This window comes from Oncorhynchus gorbuscha, linkage group LG20 (genome assembly GCF_021184085.1).
Source record: "Oncorhynchus gorbuscha isolate QuinsamMale2020 ecotype Even-year linkage group LG20, OgorEven_v1.0, whole genome shotgun sequence".
NCBI classification, from domain to species: domain Eukaryota; kingdom Metazoa; phylum Chordata; class Actinopteri; order Salmoniformes; family Salmonidae; genus Oncorhynchus; species Oncorhynchus gorbuscha.
The window spans coordinates 5,044,097-5,070,635 of NC_060192.1; the positions used below are offsets into that span (position 1 = coordinate 5,044,097).

A 26,539-nucleotide genomic window follows, 5' to 3' on the forward strand; every position below is an offset into this window, starting at 1 on the left:
TTGCTCTAGTAAATGTTTCAACTCTGAAGGGCAGAGACGGGACAGCAGCACTAAAGGTTAGATAGATGGGGGCTGAATGTTGGCTGGTCAAACGGCACCCACCCCTTCACAAGCCCTTCTCTCCCTACATCCCAGGGGTTCAACAGTCAGTCAGCTGTGTCTAACTACTACACTGCCCGGTGAAAACTATGACCCCCCCAGGCAACGCAACACCTCGCAGGGGCCGCCCATGCATGTCAATAGGTGTCTCCCTCCGCCTCACCTGCGATGGCCTGCAGCAGTCCACACACGTTGAAGATGCTCTTCTTCATGATGCTCTGGAAGCACATGGTGAAGACGGAGATGAAGGCCACGGCACACAGCAGCAGGATGCCCGCCGCCAGGAAGATGGCCGCCGCCTGCCAGAACCCGCTGGCGATCTCCCCAAAGTGCGCGGCGTACGGCCCGCACAGCACGCCACGCTGCAGGTGGGGCAGCTTGATGCAGCGGCCGTAGATGCCCAGGGTGGGCCGGTAGGCCTCGCCGGCTGCAGTGGCGCCGTGAGGGCTGAAGACGGCGTCCGGTGTCCGGGGGGAACCCACCAGCCAATCGGTGCTCATGAAGGCGATGAGCTCGCCGAAAGCGACCACGATGCTGAGTAGAGTCCACAGCATGGAGCGACAGGTCACGATCACGTGACACATGGTGGTGTTGACGTTTGCAGTGCTTCTGAAGTGTTCCTGGTGTTGTCTGTTCAGTGAAGTTCGACGGGGTTGATTCCGGGAGAGGTGGACTGTCATCCAGGGGTCACACAGGTGGGGTCAAAGGTGAAGGCTCAAGTCCTCATGGGACTTCAGGAAGAGCGGAACGGGTGGAGGGAGAGAGCAAAGAATGGGTTCCTGTTGTGAAAGAGGTAGAGAGTGAACAGTTCCAACGCAGGGAAGGAGGAGGAGGAGGAGGAGGGCGGGAGAGGCTGGTTTGGAGGCAGGGCCTGAGGTCAATGATTCACCGTGTCCCTCTCTTTCTCTGCTCTTATCTCCTCCTGATGTGGTTCTTGTTCCTTCTTTCTGCTTGGTCACTCGTTCTTTTCTTTCCGTCCTTCCCACTGTCTTACTCACCCTCTTTCACTTGCTCTCTATCCCGTCTTGTGCGTAGCGAGTAAACAGTATCGCTTTCGTCTTTCTCTCTCTCTCTCTCTCGTTCTCTCTCTTCTGGACTCTACATCGTAGTGAAGGCGTGTCTCCAGGGCCAGCCAGCTGGCTTCTCACCAACTACACACCTAGAGAGAGAGAGAGAGACAGAGAGACAGAGAGACAGAGAGAGAGAGAGAGAGAGAGAGAGAGAGAGAGAGAGAGAGAGAGAGAGAGAGAGAGAGAGAGAGAGAGAGAGAGAGAGACAGAGAGAGAGAGAGAGAGAGAAGGGAAAAGGAAGTGAGGATGTGATCATAATTTATGACATGGTAAAAACGCATAGCTGTGACATGCTGTATTAACAGTGTTGGTATGGTAACAGTATGGAATGTTTCCGAAGCCGTGTTTACCGCCTCCCAACTCGCATAAAATGTCACTTTCATCAGCAAACACAAACCGGGGCCCATTGACCAACACAGCAGTTTTAATCAACCAACCATAACTCTAAGACATGTTGTGTCAAACGCATTCGGCCTGTGACACATTTCTATCAACGATTTGGGTTGTCAAGTCATTTTGGCCCGCTCCCATACAGCTCGCGAAGCGCTGCACTGACAAGTCACAGCAAGCGCTGCCAACGTGCTGCACGCCGAACGGCAGTGCCACACCCCCACCACTCCTCCCAGCCCCCCCCCCTCCCCTCTTCTACCAGAACGAAAGTTTAAATGTGTTGTAGGCTAAATGGCCAGGTCTCAGTACCAACAGGTCCTTGCAGTATTCTACAGAACATGTCATCTTGATTGTCAATAAGTGAAAAGATAAAGGACTCACACGCCGGTATAAATTACTACTAAAGGACAATAGGACAAGCGAGTATAAACGAGTCGACAGTCTACTTTACGAAATGACAGCCTGATGGCATCGCATGGGTGATTTCAATGTCAATGAAGCTGCGTTTTGTGTGTCGGGTTTACTGTGGGCAACGGAGGAGAAGTGTGCACAGGCCACCGTCCTAGCTAGGACACTAACATGTTGAGGCGTATCACCATGCAAAGGTTGCTTGTTACTTGGAGTTAAACACCTTTCGATTCGGGTCGCGGCACATTATGCACACCTGCATAGCAGCAAAGACTGGACAAATATCATTGATCTCTTATTTTGTATTAATATGTATTAAAATAAAATGTTACATATTGAATCCTATTGTAAAGGGATATATTTTTTCCACGTAAAACAACGGACAGTTTGTGGACACGTTTTTTTCCCGTTAGGCTATGGCCCACAAATTCGTTGTGGTCCCCCCCACTATGGCCCTGGCACTGATTGAGTTTGACACCCCCCGCTCTTAGAGTAAGTGGCGTAGCGCAGCCGTGGTGAACGAGAATATCGGTGAATAAAACACAGACAGAGGGCTTGTGAGTCAACAACCTCCTGTCAGGCTTAAACAAAGCCAGACCTGGAGAGGAAGAGACGGAGGAGGTCGAGAGAGAGAGAGAGAGAGAGAGAGAGAGAGAGAGAGAGAGAGAGAGAGAGAGAGAGAGAGAGACAGAGAGACAGAGACAGAGAGACAGAGAGAGAGAGAGAGAGAGAGAGAGAGAGAGAGAGAGAGAGAGAGAGAGAGAGACAGAGAGAGAGAGAGAGAGACAGAGAGAGAGAGAGAGAGACAGAGAGAGAGAGAGAGAGAGAGACAGAGAGAGAGAGACAGAGAGAGAGAGAGAGAGACAGAGAGAGAGAGAGAGAGAGAGAGACAGAGAGAGAGAGAGAGAGAGAGAGAGAGAGAGAGAGAGAGAGAGAGAGAGAGAGAGAGAGAGAGAGACAGAGAGAGAGAGAGACAGAGAGAGAGAGAGACAGAGAGAGAGAGAGAGAGAGAGAGAGAGAGAGAGAGAGAGAGAGAGAGAGAGAGAGAGAGAGAGAGAGAGAGACAGAGAGACAGAGAGAGAGAGAGAGAGAGAGAGAGAGAGAGAGACAGAGAGAGAGAGAGAGACAGAGAGAGAGAGAGACAGAGAGAGAGAGAGAGAGAGAGAGAGAGAGAGAGAGAGAGAAGGCCTGGTCACACAGATGTCTAGATGTGTGTCAGTGTTCGTTTGAAGTGGGGCCTCCTCTCCTTTCTGAGTGTCTTCATGTCGGAGAGCCCGGAGGAACCCGGCTGCTCTGCTTTCTGTTTTGGTTTCCCCCCGCAGAGCTCCGTGACTCACGGGGTCAGAGAGGAGAGATGTGGAAAGAAGGGATGATGGATTCTTTGACAAATGGATGCAGACGGAGGGAAAAAAACAACCGCCAGTCTCAGATGAAACAGCCCGCGCCGCTGACCTACGGTCAGTTACCAGCTGATAGCAGCCTGGCTTTCCAACCACCACCGAGCTAACACATAACAGATCTAGAATCAGCCTGCTTCAGATAACCCTGCTGACACAGTCATTTTATAAACACCAGCACTACAGAACCCCAGTGTCACCATCACATGAAAGCTACAAAACACTACCAGCACATATCCCAGTGACATGAACATGCCATAAGGTCTATCAATGTCAGGGGGGGGTAACCCCAGGGGGCGGGGGTAACACCAGGGGGCGGGGGTAACACCAGGGGCGGGGGTAACCCCAGGGGGTGGGGGGTAACCCTATCTCACTATCTCTATCTCACAACAACACCGTCATCTCGCAGAGTAGATCACCTAGTGACACTGACTGTCTCCCATCTAACAACGCACCATTCACGACCATCACTAGAAGGCTGTGGGATAACGAGCCGTGACATCATTCCACACACCATCTCTAAACAGGAACCAGATAGCTGACCCACGGGGCTTCGGTTTCACAGCATGGCCTTTAAAGCGAATAGACAATAAATAAAGCATGTCAACAGACTAGAGAGCTGAGGGGTTTGTGTTGTTTTGAGGTCGGTTCTGTCTGGGGTTTGATTATTTACAGCATGGTGTGGGTGGAATGCTGTAGCGACACTGAATGAAACAATAACACCATGATGATAGTGACAGCCCCTTACTGCGTATCACGTATTAACTATAATGTTTTTCAGGCTCGTGAAGCAACTGCTCTCCATCATTCTCTCCTCACTCTCCTTGTCTGCTTCTCACAGACCGGACAAGTTTAAGTGGGTGCGCAATGGATGATGGTCATTGTAGTTAATTACCACGTTTCCTTGCAGAATATTGGCCTGTTGGAAACTACAACTCTCCATTACATCCCACAGTTCAGGCTGGACGTGATTTATATCTACAGAAAAGCACACAGGAAAAAACCCCGGACTGGATGGAATAAACCGCCGTTGGTCAATTAGTTGTTTAAAACCGACCAATAACCAACATTCCAGTTAATCCCTCAGCACTACAACAGGCCTTGGAGAGATAAACCAGAGCAACATCAGTCGGAGGAAATAATATATCCCTTCCTACTGGCTTCACTTGTCCTCTTTTATCTAACTGTTAGTTGACCTAAAAACACATGTTAATGTACAGTCCAACTTGGCACATAGACACTAACAATAAGGCAGCTTAGCAGTCCATGTGAACCACCATATTAATGTAAAAAAGCACAGCAAGGAGATCATGCAACAGAACATCAATGCTGCAGTAAACATTTACATTTACATTACATTTACATTACATTTACATTTACATTTACATTACATTTACATTTACATTTACATTTACATTACATTTACATTTACATTTACATTAAATTTACATTACATTTACATTACATTACATTTACATTTACATTACATTTACATTACATTTACATTACATTTACATTTACATTACATTTACATTACAGTTACATTTACATTTACATTACATTAACATTACATTTACATTTTTACATTTACATTTACATTTACATTTACATTACATTTACATTACATTTTTACATTTAAATCATTTAGCAGACGCTCTTATCCAGAGCGACTTACAAATTGGTGCATTCACCTTATGACATCCGACTGGAATGTAAAAGCTGCTGGCTTAGAAACCACACGTTGTATTAAACAGTTGATGAGCCCAACTTCACGTGTTGTTGGCTTCCTCCTCAGGCCAGGCTGAGGTTGTGCCTCTCACTGGGCCTCTGAATCTCAATGAAGTATCTGGGTCTACTGGGAATCTCTCACTCTCTCATAACTCATCTGACAGCTGAGTGGATCCTTCCAGGGTGACATTTCGGCCTTTCCCAGGAGTGAATATGGGAATGTTGGATCTGGAGCAAGAGCTGAGTTCATAACTTCATCTGCTTGGAACTTTTAAAGGGTCAGAGGAGGACGCACCTTGTCACGCACACACACACACACCCACACACACACACACACACACACACCTGGAAGGACGGGGATTTTTTATTTATTTTGAAGCCGTAAACACTTTCCTGAGTGTGCTGAAAAGAACACCACTTACATAAGGTTCTACCTTCTCAGCAGGCTCACTAACTAGCGCTGCGTTTTCCATCAAACAACTCCAGTCATGAGTGCAGACTCCTGAGCACATCAGTGAGTAGTAAAGCTGTGTCTGGTATCGTGAAACACTGAGACTGGAGAGATGATCGCACACACAGACCTTTTTCCTCTGTTCTCTGAACCACTACCTTCCCCCTCTCCCTCCCGCCCTTGCTTCCGCCTTCCCTCCCTCACCAGCTCATGGGAATCCCTCAGCCCGTTCCTGGACAGTGTGTGGGGAGTGGGAGAGTCTGGGGAAACATGGGGCCAGGCAGTCTGGGGAGTCGGGTAAGGAGCGAAGCGGCTCGTGGAGCGGCCTGGAGCAGAGCCAGGGGCCAGTGGTAACTAGGGCTGTTGTGGTGACCGTATTACTGCCACACTCAGGCAGTCAAATTCCACGTGACCGCTTAGTCATGGTAATTAGGCTTCTCCAAGCTCTGATGCTGCTCATGGTAATTAGTAGCCTACCAAACTTGTTAACTACCTGGTACTCAGCACTCTATTGTCCCTCTAATCACTCCGACATCAATGCAAATGTCGGCGAAAATCTAATCAAACACTTCATGAGAGCCCATGAGCTCATGTTGTGCAACATTTCTATAGGCTAAGCAATTGCGCAAAGAAAATAGAGTGATGGCCTCTATTAAAAAGAGGAGGATCCCATCAGCTTTCTATAGGCTAGGCCTACTATATTTATTTCTCAACTTAAGCAAATATTAAGCACATTGCTTATCTTTACAACAGGAGTATAGCCTACCTGGCTGGTATGAACATGAATCACGGGAAAAGCATTCTCTATTTGCTATTTAAGTACATAGATGACAGGTTTATGATAATAGTATATGCTAAATCCTAACCATTTTCACACATATATTATGTAGTAAATGTAAAGACCAGATTACACCAAGAATAGTGTGATGGGTGACAATATTATAATATATTATCACTTGTGAATGATGCCCAGCCTAAGGCAAGAAACAATGTATTTTTTCCCCCGAATAGTCGCTCGCCTCATGTAGCCGAGCACATAGGCCTAAGTTTTGATAAGGTTTGTATCACAACTAAAGTGCCCAAATAACTAGTAGGCTATGTGTGGAAGCCAGGAGTTGCTAAATGTGTTTATGTTAATTAACGGTCAATTACCCTGAGACCGACAGTTATTTGCTTGACAATCACCGGCTGATGAAATTTGGTGACCGCCACAGCCCTAGTGGTGACGCGTGTGCTGCCTACGCTCTGAACCTCCTGGTCGTTTCGGTCACACGGCCCCCATGGAGAGGGTTAGTCTGCTCTGCTATGAGGTCACACTCCCTTTAGGGGGCTTAGTGTGTGTGTTTAATTCATTATGCCTGAGCTAGGGAGATGGTACAATGACAGCATACTGACATTTTGACCTCTGTTATCCTGTTGAAATATCAACAGCCCCCATGGCTTTCCTCCCTCAGTTTCATTCTCCTCTCTTCTTCCACTAAAGAGACAGAATGACCCAGATCTGTGGGTGGCTAGCGACTCTGTGTCGCGTGGTGTGTTTCCAAGTCTGGTGAGATCATAAGAACAGGCGTAGGATTAGAATGACTTTTAATTCAATCGCAAATGTGCTTATTAACTAAACACACGCAAACAGTCCCGACGACCTCAACCGGACAGGATTAGTCACTGTCTTGATGCAAAACAACGTTTCCAGTAACTAACTCTACTTTTCAACACACACACACACACACACGGACAAACACATGCGCACACTCAAAGACACGCACGCCAGGTCGTTCTAGTTCATAGTTGAGTCAGTCTCTTGAAACAAAAACCTGTAGATGTTCTGACACCTGTGATGTTCCACAGACTCCAGTTCAAACAGCGCCAAGAGGAATGATTCTGGCTCAGTCATGAAGCACTGAGACACTCTGAGGCAGAGGTCAAACGTTAGCCGGCCAGTTGCAAAGACTAATTCCTCATTGACACACAGACACACAGACACACACACACACACACACACACACACACACACACACACACACACACACACACACACACACACACACACACACACACACACACACACACACACACACACACACACACACACACACACACACACACACACACACACACACACACACACATGGATGTTGTTTAAAAACACTTAGAAAGCAGAAAGGATCTGAAGCAGCTGGAGATATGTACACAGGGCAGGACCAACTGACCTGCTTTGAAGCTTAGGCCACTTGGCCTTTGACTCCAACCGGCAGGGGTGCCTGATTGCAGTGTGTGTGTGTGTTTGTGTGTTTGTTGGAGGGGATAGATAGAAGAGACAGATAGAGCATTGAATTGACAGAAACAGAGACAGAGGGATAGAGACAGACAGAGAGACAGAGGGTCAGAGAGAAACAGAGACAAACAGAGGGACAGAGAGACAGATGGATAGAGGGTCAGAGAGAAACAGAGACAGACAGAGGGACAGAGAGAGAAACAGAGAGACAGATGGATAGAGGGTCAGAGACAGACAGAGGGACAGAGAGAGAAACAGAGAGAGACAGAGGGTCAGAGAGAAACAGACAGAGACAGACAGAGACAGACAGAGACAGAGGGATAGAGAGAGAAACAGAGAGACAGATGTATAGAGGGTCAGAGAGAAACAGAGACAGACAGAGGGACAGAGAGACAGAGGGTCAGAGAGAAACAGAGACAGACAGAGGGACAGAGAGACAGAGGGTCAGAGAGAAACAGAGACAGACAGAGGGACAGAGAGACAGAGAGACAGAGGGACAGAGAGAGAAACAGAGAGACAGATGGATAGAGGGTCAGAGAGAGACAGAGACAGACAGAGGGACAGAGAGACAGATGGATAGAGGATCAGAGAGAAACAGAGAGACAGATGGATAGAGGATCAGAGAGAAACAGAGACAGAGACAGACAGAGGGACAGAGAGAGAGACAGAGACAGAGGGACAGAGAGAGAAACAGAGAGACAGAGGGACAGAGAGAGAAACAGAGAGACAGGTGGATAGAGGGTCAGAGAGAAACAGAGACAGACAGAGGGACAGAGAGAGAAACAGAGAGAGACAGGGGGTCAGAGAGAAACAGACAGAGACAGACAGAGACAGACAGAGACAGAGGGATAGAGAGAGAAACAGAGAGACAGATGGATAGAGGGTCAGAGAGAAACAGACAGAGACAGACAGAGACAGAGGGACCGAGAGACAGAGGGATAGAGAGAGAAACATAGAGACAGATGGATAGAGGGTCAGAGAGAAACAGAGACAGACAGAGGGACAGAGAGACAGATGGATAGAGGGTCAGAGAGAAACAGAAACAGAAACAGAGACAGACAGAGGGACAGAGAGAGAAACAGAGAGACAGATGGATAGAGGGTCAGAGAGAAACAGAAACAGACAGAACAGTGATGAGAGGAGAAGTGGACAAGTCTGGGCATGTCTGGTCTCGAGATGGGCATGACTCGATCTTTAACCAGAGATCAAATATTTTTCGAATACTGTCAAACTATTTGGTGGAATGTGCTTTGTGTCTGCCCGGGCAATTGCAAATATGTCCTGATTAAATTAGTAAAAAATGAAGACAGCGTGAATTTGCTTTGACTCTAGTGTTCCATTTGTCCGTTTTTACATGTGCATTTGCGGGTCACAACAGAAAAGGAACCAAGCCAAGCGGCACACAGTTCTCCTCCCTAAGTTCCGACCGCTCCCTCTACAGACGCTGCTTGAGCACACAAGCTCACGTTGGGCCTACAGAAGGAAATGCCTATAAAATCTATCGAACTGAAGGGATACACGAGCTACATGCCAAATGACAAGTTTGGTTTTGTTTTATCACAAATTCTAAATGGATTGGATTTTGAAGTCAGGAAATACAGGGCTGTGAAAAATGATTTGCCCTCTTTCCAGTTTTCTATAACCTGAGTGAAGAAATAACACAACATTTACATTCTTATTTCATTTATTTCATAAACAAAGTTATGGAACACCCAATGCCCCTGTGTGAAAAAGTAATTGCCCCCTTACACTCAATAACTGGCTGTGCCACCTTTAGCTGCAATGACTCCAACCAAACGCTTCCTGTAGTTGTTGATCAGTCTCTCACGTCGCTGTGGAGGAATTTTGGCCCACTCGTCCACGCAGAACTGCTGTAACTCTGCGACATTTGTGGGTTGAACTGCTGGTTTCAAGTCCTGCCACAACATCTCAATTGGGATTAGGTCTGGACTTTGACTAGCCAATCCAAAACGTCATATGTGTTGCTTTTGAACCATTTTCATGTAGATTTGTTTTGTGTGTTGTGGATCAATGTTTTGCTGCATGACCCAGCTGCACTTCAGCTTCAGCTCATGGACAGATGGCCTGACACTCTCCTGTAGAACTCTTTGATACAGAGCAGAATTCATGCTTCCTTGTATTGACCTTTCCACACGTGAGTTCAAAATATCTCTAATGGTCACCACGGTGTGAGTTGTTCTATGAGCAGGATGTCAGAATGAACTCACTGTTCCAACATTTTTACGCAACAGGAGAGTTAACCTGCGCTGCCCTCAAACCAAGACACATGCTGTCTGCTACTTATCTATAGGCTAATATCAACTTGTGGATTTGAAATCATTTTCAAACAAGTTTAATTTTCTGACAACAGTTTGATTTGAGGTGTGTTCCTCCTTCACATAAATTCACATAGAAGTAGCCCATTTCACTGCTGCGGACAATTTTCAGTGCGTTTGGAAAGTATTCAGACCCCTTGACTTTTTCCACATCTTGTTACGTTACAGCCTTATTCTGAAATGGATTACATCGTTTTTTCACCTCATCAAATCTACACACAACACCCCATAATGACAAAGCAAAAACACGTTTTTAGACATTTTTGCAAATTTATTTAAAAATAAATTAAATAAGTATTCATTTGACATTTTACGCAGTACTTTGTTGAAGCACCTTTGGCAGTGATTACAGCCTTGAGTCTTCTTGGGTATGACACTACAAGCTTGGTATTTGGGGAGATTCTCCCATTATTCTCTGCAGATCCTCTCAAGCTCTGTCAGGTTGGATGGGGAGCGTCGCTGAACAGCTATTTTCAGGTCTGTCCGGCAATGCTCAATCGGGTTCAAGTCCGGGCTCTGGCTGGGCTACTCAAGGACATTCAGAGACTTGTCCCGAAGCCACTCCTGCGTTGTCTTGGCTTGTGCTTAGGGTCGTTGTCCTGTTGGAAGGTGAACCTTCGCCCAAGTCTGAGGTCCTAAGCACTCTGGAGCAGGTTTTCATCAAGGACCTCTCTGTACTTTGCTCCGTTCATCTTTCCCTCAATCCTGACTAGTCTCCCAGTCGCTGCCGCTGAAAAACATTGCCACAGCATGATGCTGCCACCACCATTCTTCACTGTAGGGATAGCGCCAGGTTTCCTCCAGACTTTGATGCTTGGCATTTAAGCCAAAGAGTTCAATCTTGGTTTTCATCAGAGCAGAGAATCTTGTTTCTCATGGTCTGAGGTTCTTTAACCTGTTTTGGAGACTGTTTTTTGTTCGTAATTTCCGATGACTGACATGCCCAAAGTAAACTGCCTGTTACTCAGGCCCAGAAGCTAGGATATTCATATACTTGGTAGCATTGGATAGAAACCATTCTGACGTTTCTACAACCGTTAAAAATAATGTATGTGAGTATAACAGAACTGATATGGCAGGCAAAAACCGAGGAAAATCCATCTGTATTTTTGTTTTGAGGTCACAGGCCATTTCAGCCTATTAGGAAATAGAAATAGATAGGACCCAGATTGCATTTCCTATGGCTTCCACTAAATTTCAATAGTTGTTAGAAAGTGTTTCAGGCTTGTTTTTTGAAAAATGAGCAAGTAGTTCGAAAAACTACAAGGTGTCTCATTAGAAAAGTAGGCTTGTTGGCGCGTGAATGAGGTGCGCGCTCTTCGTTATTTATCTTCCCTATTGAACATACTATTCTCCGTCTTAAATATGATCATTTATTTAGATATTAGAGTACCTGAGGTTTAATTAGAAACATAATTTGACTTGTTTGGATAAACTTTACCAGTAACTTTTTGGATTCGTTTGTATGCACGTTGAACGAGTGGATGACTGAGATTATTGGCGCCAATTTAACATACTTTTCTGGATATAAAGAAGGACTTTTTCGAACAAAACAACCATTCATTGTGTAGCTGGGACCATTGGGATTGCAAACAAGAAGATCTTCAAAGGCAGGTGATTTATTTAATCTCCATCTGTGATTTTGTGACGCCTGTGCTGGTTGAAAAAGTATTTTGGTGTGGGGCACTGTCCTCAGATAATCCCATGGTATGCTTTCGCAGTAAAGCCTTTTTGAAATCTGACAACGCAGTTGGATTAACAAGAAGTTAATCTTTTAAATGATGTCAGACACTTGTATTTTCATGAATGTTTAATATTACGATTTTTGTATTTTGAATTTCACGCTCTACAATTTCACCGGATGTTGTCGTAAGTGTCCCGCTAGTGGTTCATGCACCGAAATAGATTTTAAGTGCCTTTTGGCAAACTCCAAGTGGGCTGTCATGTGCCTTTTACTGAGGAGTGTCTTCCATCTGACCACTCTACCACACAGGCCTGATTGGTGGAGTGCTGCAGAGATGGTTGTTCTTCTGGAAGGCTCTCCCATCTCCAAAGAGGAACTCTGGAGCTCTGTCAGAGTAACCATTGGGTTCTTGGTCACATCCCTGAGCAAGGCCCTTCTCCACCGATTGCAAAGATTGGCTGGGCGACCAGCTCTAGGAAGAGACTTGGTGGTTCCAGACTTCTTCCATTATAAGAATGATGGAGGCCACTGTGTTCTTGGGGACCTGCAAAGCTGCAGAAATTGGTTGGTACCCTTTTCCAGATCTGTGCCTCGACATAATCCTGGGCTCCCAAGGGGTGCAGCGATCTAAGGCACTGCATCTCAGTGCTAGAGGCGTCACTACAGACACCCTGGTTCGAATCCAGGCTGTATCACAACCGTCCATGATTGAGAGAACCCATAGGGCGGCGCACAATTGGCCGGCATCGTCCGGGTTTGGCCAGTGTAGGCCGTCATTGTAAATAAAAAAATCGTTCTTAACTGACTTACCTAGCTAAATAAAGGTTACAATTAGACAAAATATTGACAGGTGTGTACCTTTCCAAATCATGTCCAATCAATTGAATTTACCACAGGTGGACTCAAATCAAGTTGTAGAAACATTTCAAGGATGATCAATGGAAACATGATGCACCTCAGCTCAATTTCAAGTCTCACAGCAAAGGGTCTGAATACTTATGTAAATAAGATATTTTCTTAAATATTTTTTTTATACATTTGCCAAAAAATTCTAAAAACCTGTTTTCCCTTTGTCATTTTGGGGTATTGTGTGTAGATTGATGAGGGGGGGGGAATGAATACATTTTAGAATAAGGATGTAACATAACAAAATGTGGAAAAAGGGAAGGGGCCTGAATACTTTCTGAATGCAATGAATGTTCGAGGATTTACTGAACTGGACAAACTTATCTCTTTGATGAAAGCCCAACCACCTCCCCTGTGTTTCCTCAGATCATGTATGCAGACATTTGTGCAGTCCAGCACAAGCTTTTTCCCCCTGTCACATTTTCTGGCTGGCGCTCGCATTGCCTTCATTGTTGTTTTCCTTACAAATAACTTTGGATATGTGTGCTTTCCTATCAAAGTAAATGCCTTATTGTCTGTATACCGTGTTGTCGTTTCTACTGTAGCATAAAGTATGTAGGTATGGAGCATAATGTATTTACTGTTTTATTCACGTTTTCAATTACTGGTGACAAATCATGCATTCCGATTCTTGCATAGATTGTAATGACGACACACCCCCTTGAGCATGCATACTGCAAACAGACCCAACTCATCTTGCCTCCTCTTCCTATCTTTAGTTGACCAAACATGGCGGCGCACACAAACTACCCATCGCCTGATTAATTAACATTTTTAGAAAGTGTTTTACTCAATTATATTGATCAATGGTGAGCTCACCCGTGATGTGATGAATTTTCAATAGTCATTTATATTAGTTAATTCATATACTGTTAGTTAAATATGACCGCTTGTGTTAGGTCAATCTCCCCTCAGTTAGCGCTAGGACTAATGTAGCCTTCATTTTACGGTTTGGATGCTTGTGTCATGCTGTTGCCACTTCTGTGAACAAAATGTCGTAAGGACTGTTTGTGCAAAAAGTTTCTGTGAAAAAAAGTGTGAGCATTCTAATCACACCGGTTTGAGCACTGCAGGGGACCACTGTAGAATGATCACACCGGTTTGAGCACTGCAGGGGACCACTGTAGAATGATCACACCGGTTTGAGCACTGCAGGGGACCACTGTAGAATGATCACACCGGTTTGAGCACTGCAGGGGACCACTGTAGAATGATCACACCGGTTTGAGCGCTGCAGGGGACCACTGTAGAATGATCACACCGGTTTGAGAGTACACTGCAGGGACCACTGTAGAATGATCACACCGGTTTGAGAGTACACTGCAGGGACCACTGTAGAATGATCACACCGGTTTGAGAGTACACTGCAGGGACCACTGTAGAATGATCACACCGGTTTGAGAGTACACTGCAGGGACCACTGTAGAATGATCACACCGGTTTGAGCACTGCAGGGGACCACTGTAGAATGATCACACCGGTTTGAGCGCTGCAGGGGAACACTGTAGAATGATCACACCGGTTTGAGCGCTGCAGGGGACCACTGTAGAATGATCACACCGGTTTGAGCGCTGCAGGGACCACTGTAGAATGATCACACCGGTTTGAGCGCTGCAGGGGACCACTGTAGAATGATCACACCGGTTTGAGAGCTGCAGGGACCACTGTAGAATGATCACACCGGTTTGAGAGTACACTGCAGGGACCACTGTAGAATGATCACACCGGTTTGAGAGTACACTGCAGGGGACCACTGTAGAATGATCACACCGGTTTGAGCGCTGCAGGGGACCACTGTAGAATGATCACACCGGTTTGAGCACTGCAGGGGACCACTGTAGAATGATCACACCGGTTTGAGCACTGCAGGGGACCACTGTAGAATGATCACACCGGTTTGAGCGCACGCTGCAGGGGACCACTGTAGAATGATCACACCGGTTTGAGCGCTGCAGGGGACCACTGTAGAATGATCCTACCCGTGTGTTGGTACGCGTCAAAGGGTTCAGGCAAGTCGTTCAGGTCCTGAGGCAACAAAGATTCCCAAGCCATCACACTGCCACCACCATGCTTGACCATTAGTATGAGGTTCGGACGGTGGAATGCAGTATTCCTTTTTCGCCAGACATAATGGGATCCATGTCATCCAAAAAGTTGACTCAGGTTTGCCAAAAACGCACCTGGATGATCATCAAGACTCATGGAAGAATGTTCTATGGACAGATGATTCAACAGTAGAACTTTTTTGGACGAGTGCCACTGCTGAGGTTTTGAAGATTGTGTTCCATTAAATAATATCACCAGTTGATATTCCGATTTCAATAAATCAATCTTAACCTCTTAAGTCGACCCTCTACTTTTTCGAACATTCTGTTAAAAATCGCGCAACATTTTAGCGCCCTGCTACTCATGCCAGGAATATAGTATATGCATATGATTAGTATGTGTGGATAGAAAACACTCAGACGTTTATAAAACTGGTTAAATCACGGCTGTGACTATAACAGAACGTGTGTTTCATCGAAAAGTGCAGGAAAATCTGATCACTGAAAATGGAAAAAAATATCCATGCGCCACTTCAGCCGATTGATAAAGGTGAACCACATTAAATGGGGCCGAGGTTGCAATACCTACAGCTTCCACACGATGTCAACAGTCTTGTCATTTGCCTAGGCTTTGTTTCTTGGTCAAACGAAGAAGAGACAGCCCATTTCTTCAGGTCTCGGACAGGATATTTTGGTTGAGATTTACCCGGACATTATTTCCAGACGTACAGCTATTGAATATACATCGCCTCGTGATCAATTTGATCGCTTATTAACGTTTACTAATACCTAAAGTTGCATTACAAAAGTATTTCGAAGTGTTTTGTGAAAGTTTATCGTCGACTTTTTTTATTTAAAAAAAATGACGTTACCTTCTAAAACGCTATTTTTTTAGTTGATCACACACTCTTCATAGATCGATATCTAGGCTATATATGCACAGATTTAATCGAAAAAAAGACCCAATAGTGATGTTTATGCGACATCTAGGAGTGCCAACAAAGAAGATGGTCAAAGGTAATGAATGTTTTATATTTCATTTGTGCGGTTTGTGTAGCGCCGACTATGCTAATTATTTTGTTTACGTCCCCTGCGGGTCTTTTGGAGTGTTACATGCTATCAGATAATAGCTTCTCATGCTTTCGCCGAAAAGCATTTAAAAATCTGACTTGTTGCCTGGATTCACAACGAGTGTAGCTTTAATTCAATACCCTGCATGTGTATTTGAATGAACGTTTGAGTTTTAACGAGTGCTATTAGCATTTAGCGTAGCGCATTTGCATTTCCAAATGTCTAGATGGGATGCCTGCGTGTCGGGTAGGAGCAAGAGGTTAAATAGCACTTTTTTTATTGACTGAATACACACTACTGTTCACAAGTTTGGGGTCACTTAGAAATGTCCTTGTTTTTAAAAGAAAGGCACATTTTGTCCATTAAAATAACATTAAATTGATCAGAAATAGAGTGTAGAGATTGTGTTAGCTAATCCAAGTTTATAATTTTTAAAAGCCTTCATTTCTCAGAACAAGAATAGACTGACGAGTTTCAGAAGAAAGTTTCTGCCCATTTTGAGCCTGTAATCAAACCCACAAATGCTGATGCTCCAGACACTCAACTAGTCTAAAGAAGGACAGTTTTATTGCTTCTTTAATCAGAACAACAGTTTTCAGCTGTGCTAACATAATTGCAAAAGGTTTTTTTTAATGATCAATTAGCCTTTTAAAACGATAAACTTGGTTTATCTAACACAAAACACAACTGGTATTTTTTTTTCATTCGAGTACTCGAGTATGAAGAACATGCGAGTGCTGGAACAGTCAAAAAGTTCAAAGTCTGGTCAAGCGGAGTATCTGTAACTAAGATAAAACTGTAATATTTGCTTACAGTCGACATATCTGCTAGTGTATCATAAGGCAGTGTATAGTGTGTGTAGCAAGGTAATGTTAGGAAAAAGCCTACTTCGATATTCCCCCTAGAGACAGATCAGATAGACCAGACAGGCAGAGCTTCAAGTCGTTAGCTATCATGAGCAGAACTTTCCCAGCAGTGTGACTCATGGCAGTGACTGGATTTATGATGTCTATGACCCTCTTTCAGAAGACAGAGGTAGTAGGCTACGATTATTTAGGGATCATACGATTACACACACACACACACACACACACACACACACACACACACACACACACACACACACACACACACACACACACACACACACACACACACACACACACACACACACACACACACACACACACACACACACACACACACACACACACACACTAGTGCTGAGCGATTAGTGCTTTTTTTGTTGTTGTTTTGGGTTAAATGCAGGATAATAACATGTATACAATAAGTTCCATGATGGTAGTGACGGCCCATTACTGCGTATCACTTATCAACAATCGTTCATTCACATTACTTTACTTGAATAAAATATTTGAATATGTTTATATTACATTGGTTTTATTTGATGACTTTTATTTAATTCCAAGCCTGACAAAATCACTATTTTAGTAGTTCTTCAAAGTAAATAAGGCATACTGAATAGCAACATTCAGTCACTTAGGTCATGTATTTTCAGGTAGAGATACATCGCGAAACAACTGCTCTCTATCCCTCTCATTGCGCTTTCTTCTCTCCCTCTCCGTGTCTGCCCCACACCAACCTGATGTAGCAGGCATAAAAGAAACACATAGACCGGAACAAATAGACGCGCAATGGATTATGGTCATTGTAGTTAATTACCACATTTTCTGTGCTAATCTATGTAGAATATTGGCCTGTTGGAAACTACAACTCCCGACTACATTGCACAGTTCGGGCTTGATCTGACTTACCGCTGGAGAAACTGCTCATTGAGCTCACAGAAAAAAAACGGGACGAAATTACGATTTAAATAATTGAACAGACTTTGGTCACTTAGTTGTTTAAAAAATGGAAAATAACTGACGTTTCGGTTAATCGCTCAGCACTAACACACACACACACACACACACACACACACACACACACACACACACACACACACACACACACACACACACACACACACACACACACACACACACACACACACACACACACACACACACACACACACACACACACACACACACACACACACACACACACAGATACCTAATAAGACCCCCTGCCAGCTGCACTGAACCTGTGACCCTAGACACCCTAGGGTGTGTCTATGTGTGTGTACACAATACCACCCCCGCTACACTTCATCTGCACTACAGAGGACACAAATCTGCCTGTCACAGTGTGACACAGTCTCAACAGCAGGGAGTCCCTCAGCACACTAGAATTGACAGGAAACTATCTGCATATCTATGGTAATACCACAGCTACGGTAAAGCGTCTCCCGGACGACAAAGTGGTTCATTCCGGGTGGTGGATGGTGCATGGTGGTCTCTCAATCGCATCTCTCTCTTCCTCCCTCCCTGTTTCTCTCTCCCTTCCTATTCTCTCTCCCACTCCCTGGGGATAACTGTAATGACTATACAATTAGATCCACACATCAGGTTTTCATTAGGAAGACCCAAATAATGTCATCCGTCCATCAACTCAGGGCGGGCAGGAGAACAACAATTTGTGTGTTTCTAGACATCCCCTAAATGCTGGCCCAGGGTCAGATTTCTTCAGATCCACCTAATGGTTAAGGTTATGATTTGGGGTTAGGCTTGTAACTATCCGTTCTCCTCGGACCACAGCAGGGCCTTTGGCATTGCAACTTTGGCTAGTTTATGCTTTTTGCAAAACGACAAGGCCTTCACTCTCCTGTCCTGAAAACCCCTTTCAGCTGCTACTGTACCGCAAAGCAACTTCTGAAAAAACGCACGGCCTCTTCAAAAACAGAAACCATTACAATAGTGGAACATTCCCATGGCCTACTATAGACCTACTGAAAACCCCTTTCAGCTGCTACTGTATCCATGGCCTACTATAGACCTACTGTATCCATGGCCTACTATAGACCTACTGTATCCATGGCCTACTATAGACCGACTGAAAACCCCTTTCAGCTGCTACTGTATCCATGGCCTACTATAGACCTACTGTATCCATGGCCTACTATAGACCGACTGAAAACCCCTTTCAGCTGCTACTGTATCCATGGCCTACTATAGACCTACTGTATCCATGGCCTACTATAGACCGACTGAAAACCCCTTTCAGCTGCTACTGTATCCATGGCCTACTATAGACCTACTGTATCCATGGCCTACTATAGACCGACTGAAAAACAACTTGGGAGTCATCAGTGTGAGTCAGGATGAGGAAGAGACCCTCTTCACCTCTGGCGTAAACACAAGATCAGAGGACACACACAGATGTATGCACATACACACTTGCAAGCACATATAACCCCCCCCCACACACACACACACACACACACACACACACACACACACACACACACACACACACACACACACACACACACACACACACACACACACACACACACACACACACACACACACACACACACACACACACACACACACAACTTAGTCCTCTCATAAATAGTAAATAAGTATATGCCTTAACAATGGTAGTAGTGCCAGTGTTTGGTGACAAATGTCTGAGGATGCCAACCTTTGCCAGGGCTACTGTGTAACCTGTTCCACACTACAGTTACATTATGATTCAGAAGATGGACCCTAATATTTACATCCCATAGCATTAGTCACCCCCTTTGTTAGACTTGGGAAGCATTGCCAATCAGGAAAAATAACACTTGAAACTCTCTTCTAAACACTACGAGGTAGAGGTGAGTGTGGAAGCGCTCTCATTGGCTAAGCTGAGCTAAACATGACAACAAGTAATGTTCGTGTATATACTCTGATGAGAGAACAGCTGACACAACACCAAACAGAAGATTAGAAAAACAAAATGATTCAATTTGTTTGCCATATTCTCCTCCTTCAGTGCAACTCCTCCCCCTGGACTCACAGCCAGCACTGATTGGTCAGACACCGGAGCCACAGCCCTGAGAGGGTCCACATTAAAGGTCGTCACAGGTCCAACAGGACCTAAATTCCCGAGATCCAACCTGGGACCTGTGCGGACCCGGGTCCTAAACTCGGACTTTTGTCTCGGATCTGGGTCGGGTCTGATACAATTGCCAAGGGACTCGGTTATGTGCAATTAAAATGGGTTTACCGACTGGACCAGATTGGACCTGCCTTCTGTTAATGTTCCTAGGCCGTCATTGAAAATAAGAATTTGTTCTTAACTGACTTGCCTAGTAAAATAAAGGTAAAAAAACTAAAAACTGTTTGTGTGATGAGAACTGTGCAAGCTTGTTATCTGTGTCAAGCCAATTGCAACTCTATAAAACATATAGCTTAAATCCAGCTGAAACTGGCTCCAGTTGCTCACCACGTGCGCCTGCTGCTGAGGTCAGAGAGAGAGAGAAGGAGAGAGAGAGAAGGAGAGAGAGAGAGAGAGAAGGAGAGAGAGAGAGAGGGAGAGAGAGAGAGAGAGAGAGAGAGAGAGAGAGAGAGAGAGAGAGAGAGAGAGAGAGAGAGAGAGAGAAGAGAGAGAGAGAGAGAAGAGAGAGAGAGAGAGAGAGAGAGAGAGGAGAGAAAGAGAGAGAAGGAGAGAGGAGAGAGAGAGAGAGAGAGAGAGAGAGAGAGAGAGAGAGAGAGAGAGAGAGAGAGAGAGAGAGAGAGAGAGAGAGAGAGAGAGAGAGAGAGAGAGAGAGAAAAGAGAGAGAAAAGAGAGAGAGAGAGAGAGAGAGAGAGAGAGAGAGAGAGAGAGAGAGAGAGAGAGAGAGAGAGAGAGAGAGAGAGAGAGAGAGAGAGAGAGAGAGAGAGAGAGAGAGAGAGAGAGAGAGAGAGAGAGAGAGAGAGAGAGAGAGAGAAGAGAGAGAGAGAGAGAGAAAAAGAGAGAGAGAGAGAGAGGAGAGAGAGAAAGAGAATGAGAGAGAGAGAGAGAGAGAGAGAGAGAGAGAGAGAGAGAGAGAGAGAGAGAGAGAGAGAGACAGAGACAGAGACAGAGAGAGAGAAAAGTTAAAGGAGAAAGTGTACCGTGAAAAGTAGCTGACAAGGGGAATGTCCTCGGGAATAAGTTTTAATGTTGTAGCGGACAAAGATGAGAAGAATGTTGCCTAGAGGCCAAATGGACGGTGGTGCAACTCGCTATTCAGGTTTGATGCAATTTTCTACCTTTCATTTATTTATTTTCAATTGTTTCGCCATTTATAAGTATTATTATTATTATGGGCCTGTTGTAAAATAAATAATCCTATTGCTGTGATCTGTTGGGCAGCCCTATGGTAGGCAAACACTTTTCATTCTGTTAAGCTATTTTGGTTGGCCAAAAGAAGTTCCAGCTGTAATGCTGTGTTTGCCGATATATAATGTAATTACCGGTGGCCTACTATGCTACTTTCACTCAAACCATGACTTTTAACACCGCAATATAATAACATTTTCATATTTTCCCTATTAAACAATGACTTGACTTACTTTTGACCTGAAATAAAGTTAAACAACTGTTGTGAAGGTTTGGTGTGGTATGGTTACTATTAGGCTTTGATACAGCAGGCCTATGAAGGCTGGGCGCTTCAACTGACTCCGACAATCGAGGCGAGGAAGAATGTTTTTACGCCGACCAGAGTTACTCCTTTAATCAAACAATATGTCCAGATATATGGCCAAAGGTATCCGGACATCCCTTCAAATTAGTAGATACATTTATTTCAGCCACACCCGGCGCAGACAGGTGTGTAAAATTGATCACACAGCTATGCGATCTCCATAGACAAACATCGGAAGTAGAATGGCCCTTACTGAGGAGCTCAGTGACTTTCAACGTGCCACTGACATCGGATGCCACCGTTGCAACAAGTCAGTTCATCAAATCCCCGGTCAACTGTAAGTGTTCAGCCGCGAAGTGGTAGTGCACACAAGCTCACAGAACGGAACTGCCGAGTGCTGAAGCGCGTAAAAATGGTCGGGGTCCTCGGTTGCAACACTCACTAGCCAGTTCCAATATGCCTCTGGAAGCAACGTCAGCACAATAACTGTTCGTCGGGAGCTTCCTGAAAAGGGCTTCCATGGCAGAGCAGACGCACACAAGCCTAACATCACATTGCGCAATGCCACGCATCGGCTGGAGTGGTGTAAAGCTCGCCGCCATTAGACTCTGGAGCAGTGGAAACATGTTCTCTGGAGTGATGAATCACGCTTCACCAACATCAGTGCCCCGACCTCACTAATGCTCTTGTGGCGGAATGGATGCAAGTCCCCGCAGTCTGTTTTCCACCGTCCTTTCCGGAACGGGTCTGACTGTCCTCGGGTCCATTCGGAACAGGTCTCTATTTATAAATAAATCATTTATGCATATTGCGGGTCGGGTGCTAAAGCCATGGATCGATTTCGGAACGGGTTTAACTTTCCGGACCCGCGAAGACCTCTAGTCCACATGGCGACCACATCTCAGCCCAGAATTTGGGATAAAACAACAAACCCTGCAGCTAGCCACACAGGGCCTCCCTCTGTGGTGTGTGTCCTGTCTGCTCCTTCTCTCACACACATGCGCAGACTGCTAGCCAGGCAGCTGCCGCTAATGAGCAATATATGGCATTTGACACGCCCAGCCCTGTGACATCACCTAATGACCTCCAGTAACATAACTCGGACGGACGGATGGAAGGACGGATGGAATGACAGACGGACCGACGGGTGGCCGGACTGAAGGATGGACTGACTAAGTTGTGTGCTGGTGTTTGGCGAACCCCTTTTCAGCCTTTCCCATTGGCCAGTTTTAGAGGCGCATCCTTCATGAGGATGATGTCAGGCCAGTGGTTCTTCAAATCCACCTAAAATATTTAAACCCATCACATGAAGAAACAGATGCATAAGCGGTTCTTTGTGAAAGGAGCGGAGAAGGGTTAGAGAAACCATCGATCCACTTGAGGTAGCAGAGCCGCAGAACACTTCAACAATGTCTGCTACTATAATCCATCTGCGTTCACCTTCAGCCAAATATAAAGACTCCTCTGTGACCCTGCGTCTATAAATGCTACAACCAGAACTCTATCTGTCTACTGCTTGTGTGTGTGTGTGTGTGTGTGTGTGTGTGTGTGTGTGTGTGTGTGTGTGTGTGTGTGTGTGTGTGTGTGTGTGTGTGTGTGTGTGTGTGTGTGTGTGTGTGTGTGTGTGTGTGTGTGTGTGTGTGTGTGTGTGTGTGTGTGTTAGAGAGAGGTTAATGGTCTGTTTAAGGCCATACAGTGTGGTCTTAGTACTATAGTACCACACCAGTGCTGATCTGGTTTTAATGCCATCCTCAGCAGAAAATAGAGAATTCTAAAAGCCTCTTCAAATCCCTCCTCTGCTTTTTTTTCTTTTTTTGTAATGTCAAAACTTCCCCTGAAAAATAAACCATCCATCTGTCCATCCATTTGGCACCTCTTAGGTGCTCTTGTCTTCATTCCTGCGTGTAATGAAATGCTATTGGACTGACAAGACAAGCTGAAGCACTATCAACTTCAGCAGTCAGCAACTCCATTAGCACCTATGTCAGCTAACCTCCAGGCTGAGTGAAGGGTCGTTCCACCTCAAAAAGCACCAGAAAGAGCATTTTGAGATCCACCACCTCAGATTGTTCTGAAATTGTTTCTGTAGTTAGAAACAGATGAGATTATTATTTCTCCAATATTATTTGTTGATTTTTTTTTTTTTAGCTTGCTGCCATTAAAATGCCCATCAAATGTTGCAGTACCGACCCTTATAGCTTTGTGTAGCTGCCACTTGTGTAATTTGGTTGGGGTGAGCGGAGCCTGACACTGACAGACAGCCAGACACACACACACACACGTCTGACACGGTGTATCATTTTACCGATGGAGTGTGTATGGCAGGGCTACTCGGTGCTCTAAGGGTGATTCCTCTTGGCAGATTGTGGGTCTCCGACACAGAGCAGGCCTTCACATCAAAGACTGGAAGGATCAGAGGAGACTGCACAGACAGAAATACCCTCAGCTCTGAATATAGAAGCACACACACACACACACACTGCATCCCCTCTGCGCTAGCATGGAGCTCAGACTCACTGTACACGCACGCACGCACGCACGCACGCACGCACTCACGCACGCACGCACGCACGCACGCACGCACGCACGCACGCACGCACACACACACACACACACACACACACACACACACACACACACACACACACACACACACACACACACACACACACACACACACACACACACACACACACACACACACACACACACACACACACGGTGGGTCGTTTGTCTTCCTTGACACCGATCAATCAACAGCATACCATAGAGCTAAACAGAGTATGAGAGAGGGACGAGCTCTTAAAGAAGAGAAAGTCAAAAAGAGAAACCAGATTTAGTTTGCTGACTTTGCTCCCTGGAATCAAGGTGCAGATATTATTATTTTTTTAAGCTATTGTGACAGCAATATAGTAAATGCCTACATATACCGTACAAACAAACAAAGAAAGCAGCCATTTCAGACTATTGGGATGAAGGAGGAGGTGAGGAGAGACCCCATATATACTATTGCGATGGAATGCACTTGAGGCCATTTTGTCTTGACTTCGTAGCCAGATCTCCCGACGTGCTTCACATAATATGACTCCAAGCAGCTAATACACATCCATGTGTGTTTTAGATCAGTGCCGTGTGTGTGTGTGTGTGTGTGTGTGTGTGTGTGTGTGTGTGTGTGTGTGTGTGTGTGTGTGTGTGCGTGCGTGCGTGCGTGTGTGTGTGTGTGTGTGCGTACGCGTCCTAAATCACCCCAGTCTCCAGTCAGCGTCGAAGAGGTTATCCAGAGCCCCCTCATAAAATCCCAGTGGAAACTGATGGACGGACAAACGGAAAGAAGATGGAAAGACGGCTCACAGAGATTCCCGATGAGTCTGTGGAGTTTCCAGTCGGGGAGAAATCCTAGCAACGACACTCTCCACTCTGCTCTGAGACCTGTTACACTGTCACAACACTGTGGTCCGGACCACTTGTGACATCTCCAACACTTACAGAGGCAGCCTATACAGTACGGCACAGCAGTGGTTCTGAAACCTGGTTCTCAAACCTGGTTCTCAAACCTGGTTCTCAAACCTGGTTCTGAAACCTGGTTCTCAAACCTGGTTCTGAAACCTGGTTCTTAAACCTGGTTCTCAAACCTGGTTCTCACCTGGTTCTCAAACCTGGTTCTCAAACCTGGTTCTCAAACCTGGTTCTTAAACCTGGTTCTCAAACCTGGTTCTCACCTGGTTCTCAAACCTGGTTCTGAAACCTGGTTCTGAAACCTGGTTCTGAAACCTGGTTCTGAAACCTGGTTCTCAAACCTGGTTCTGAAACCTGGTTCTCAAACCTGGTTCTGAAACCTGGTTCTCAAACCCCTGGGACCTCCATCCCTTCCATGTTTCTGATCTATTCCTGAGCTGATTTGAACTAAATCGTCGAGCCTTTTGTCGCATTCACAACCAAGTGGCGGTAAGACACATCCAACTGAATGACCCTCCAACTGGCACTTACTAGCGGGAAACTCATCATCCCTGACCTCTGACCTCTCCCACATTGTGACCTCTGACGTCCTCTACGAAGGAAATTGCCTTATTTTTGGCGGTTAAATGTACCAACAAAACATTATTTCTAAAAAGCAATCTATCAACATGGTTTTTGAATACTATAATTTGTTTACAAGCGTGATTTTGTTTATGGTTGACGCAGCTTGTTGGCCATTATTTATGACATCACAACTGGCCATTTCCACCATTTCCACGTTTGCTCCTAGTTCAGGACTAAGACCAAACTGTGAAACATCTTGTGGTCCCCAAGGAGAGGTTTGAGAACCACTCCAGTACAGTATACAGCAGGCCATTCCACGCCTGCATATCTGAGTCTCCATACAGATGGTAAAGATACGTAATATGGTAAAGATACGCACGCACGCACACACACACACACACACACACACACTGTCATAAAGCTTGCCTGACTGACCACCTTACTACTAGACATTCCTGCTTTACACAACGACAGCGCTGAAAAGCAACTGGAATGTCAAAACTTCCCCTGAAAAATAAACCATCCATCTGTCCATCTGTCCATCCATTTGGCACCTCTTAGGTGCTCTTGTCTTCATTCCTGCGTGTAATGAAATGCTATTGGACTGACAAGACAAGCTGAAGCACTATCAACTTCAGCAGTCAGCAACTCCATTAGCACCCATGTCAGCTAACCTCCAGGCTGAGTGAAGGGTCGTTCCACCTCAAAAAGCACCAGAAAGAGCATTTCGAGATCCACCACCTCAGATTGTTCTGAAATTGTTTCTGTAGTTAGAAACAGATGAGATTATTATTTCTCCAACATTATTTGTTGAAATATAATTAGATCTCTGATAAATTAAGCTAATTTATTGCATCCAAATTGTCAATTTTAATTCATATAATATTCAATATATAGTACCTAACATCCGATTTTGACCAAACTTTTTTCTAACAATGAGTTAGACATGAAGAATCCAAATGTAACGGCACATCTCCTCTTTGTCTGAAGAGGAGTAAGGATCGGACCAAAATGCAGCATGGTAAGTGTCCATAATGTTTTTAATAAAGACAAGTGAACACGCGAACAAAAACAATAAACGATAACTTGAAATCTACAAAAACCAAAACAGTACCGTGTGGCGACAAACACACACACGGAAACAAACACCCACAAACCAACA

At 45.2% G+C, this 26,539-nt stretch overlaps 1 protein-coding gene across 3 annotated transcripts in view; it reads right to left on the reverse strand.

The window, feature by feature from the left end:
• LOC124007057 (LHFPL tetraspan subfamily member 2a protein-like) overlaps nt 1–26,539 on the reverse strand; it is an 84,783-nt gene that overhangs the window by 14,791 nt on the left and 43,453 nt on the right. For 2 of the 3 annotated variants that reach the window (XM_046317332.1, XM_046317333.1), the window contains one exon: nt 263–1,258. In XM_046317332.1, the coding sequence (XP_046173288.1) occupies nt 263–779 (517 nt within the window). In that variant the 5' untranslated portion in view covers nt 780–1,258. Of the gene's footprint in view, nt 1–262; nt 1,259–1,606; nt 1,623–26,539 lie in introns of those variants that run through there. The other variant, XM_046317334.1, reaches the window with a different exon arrangement.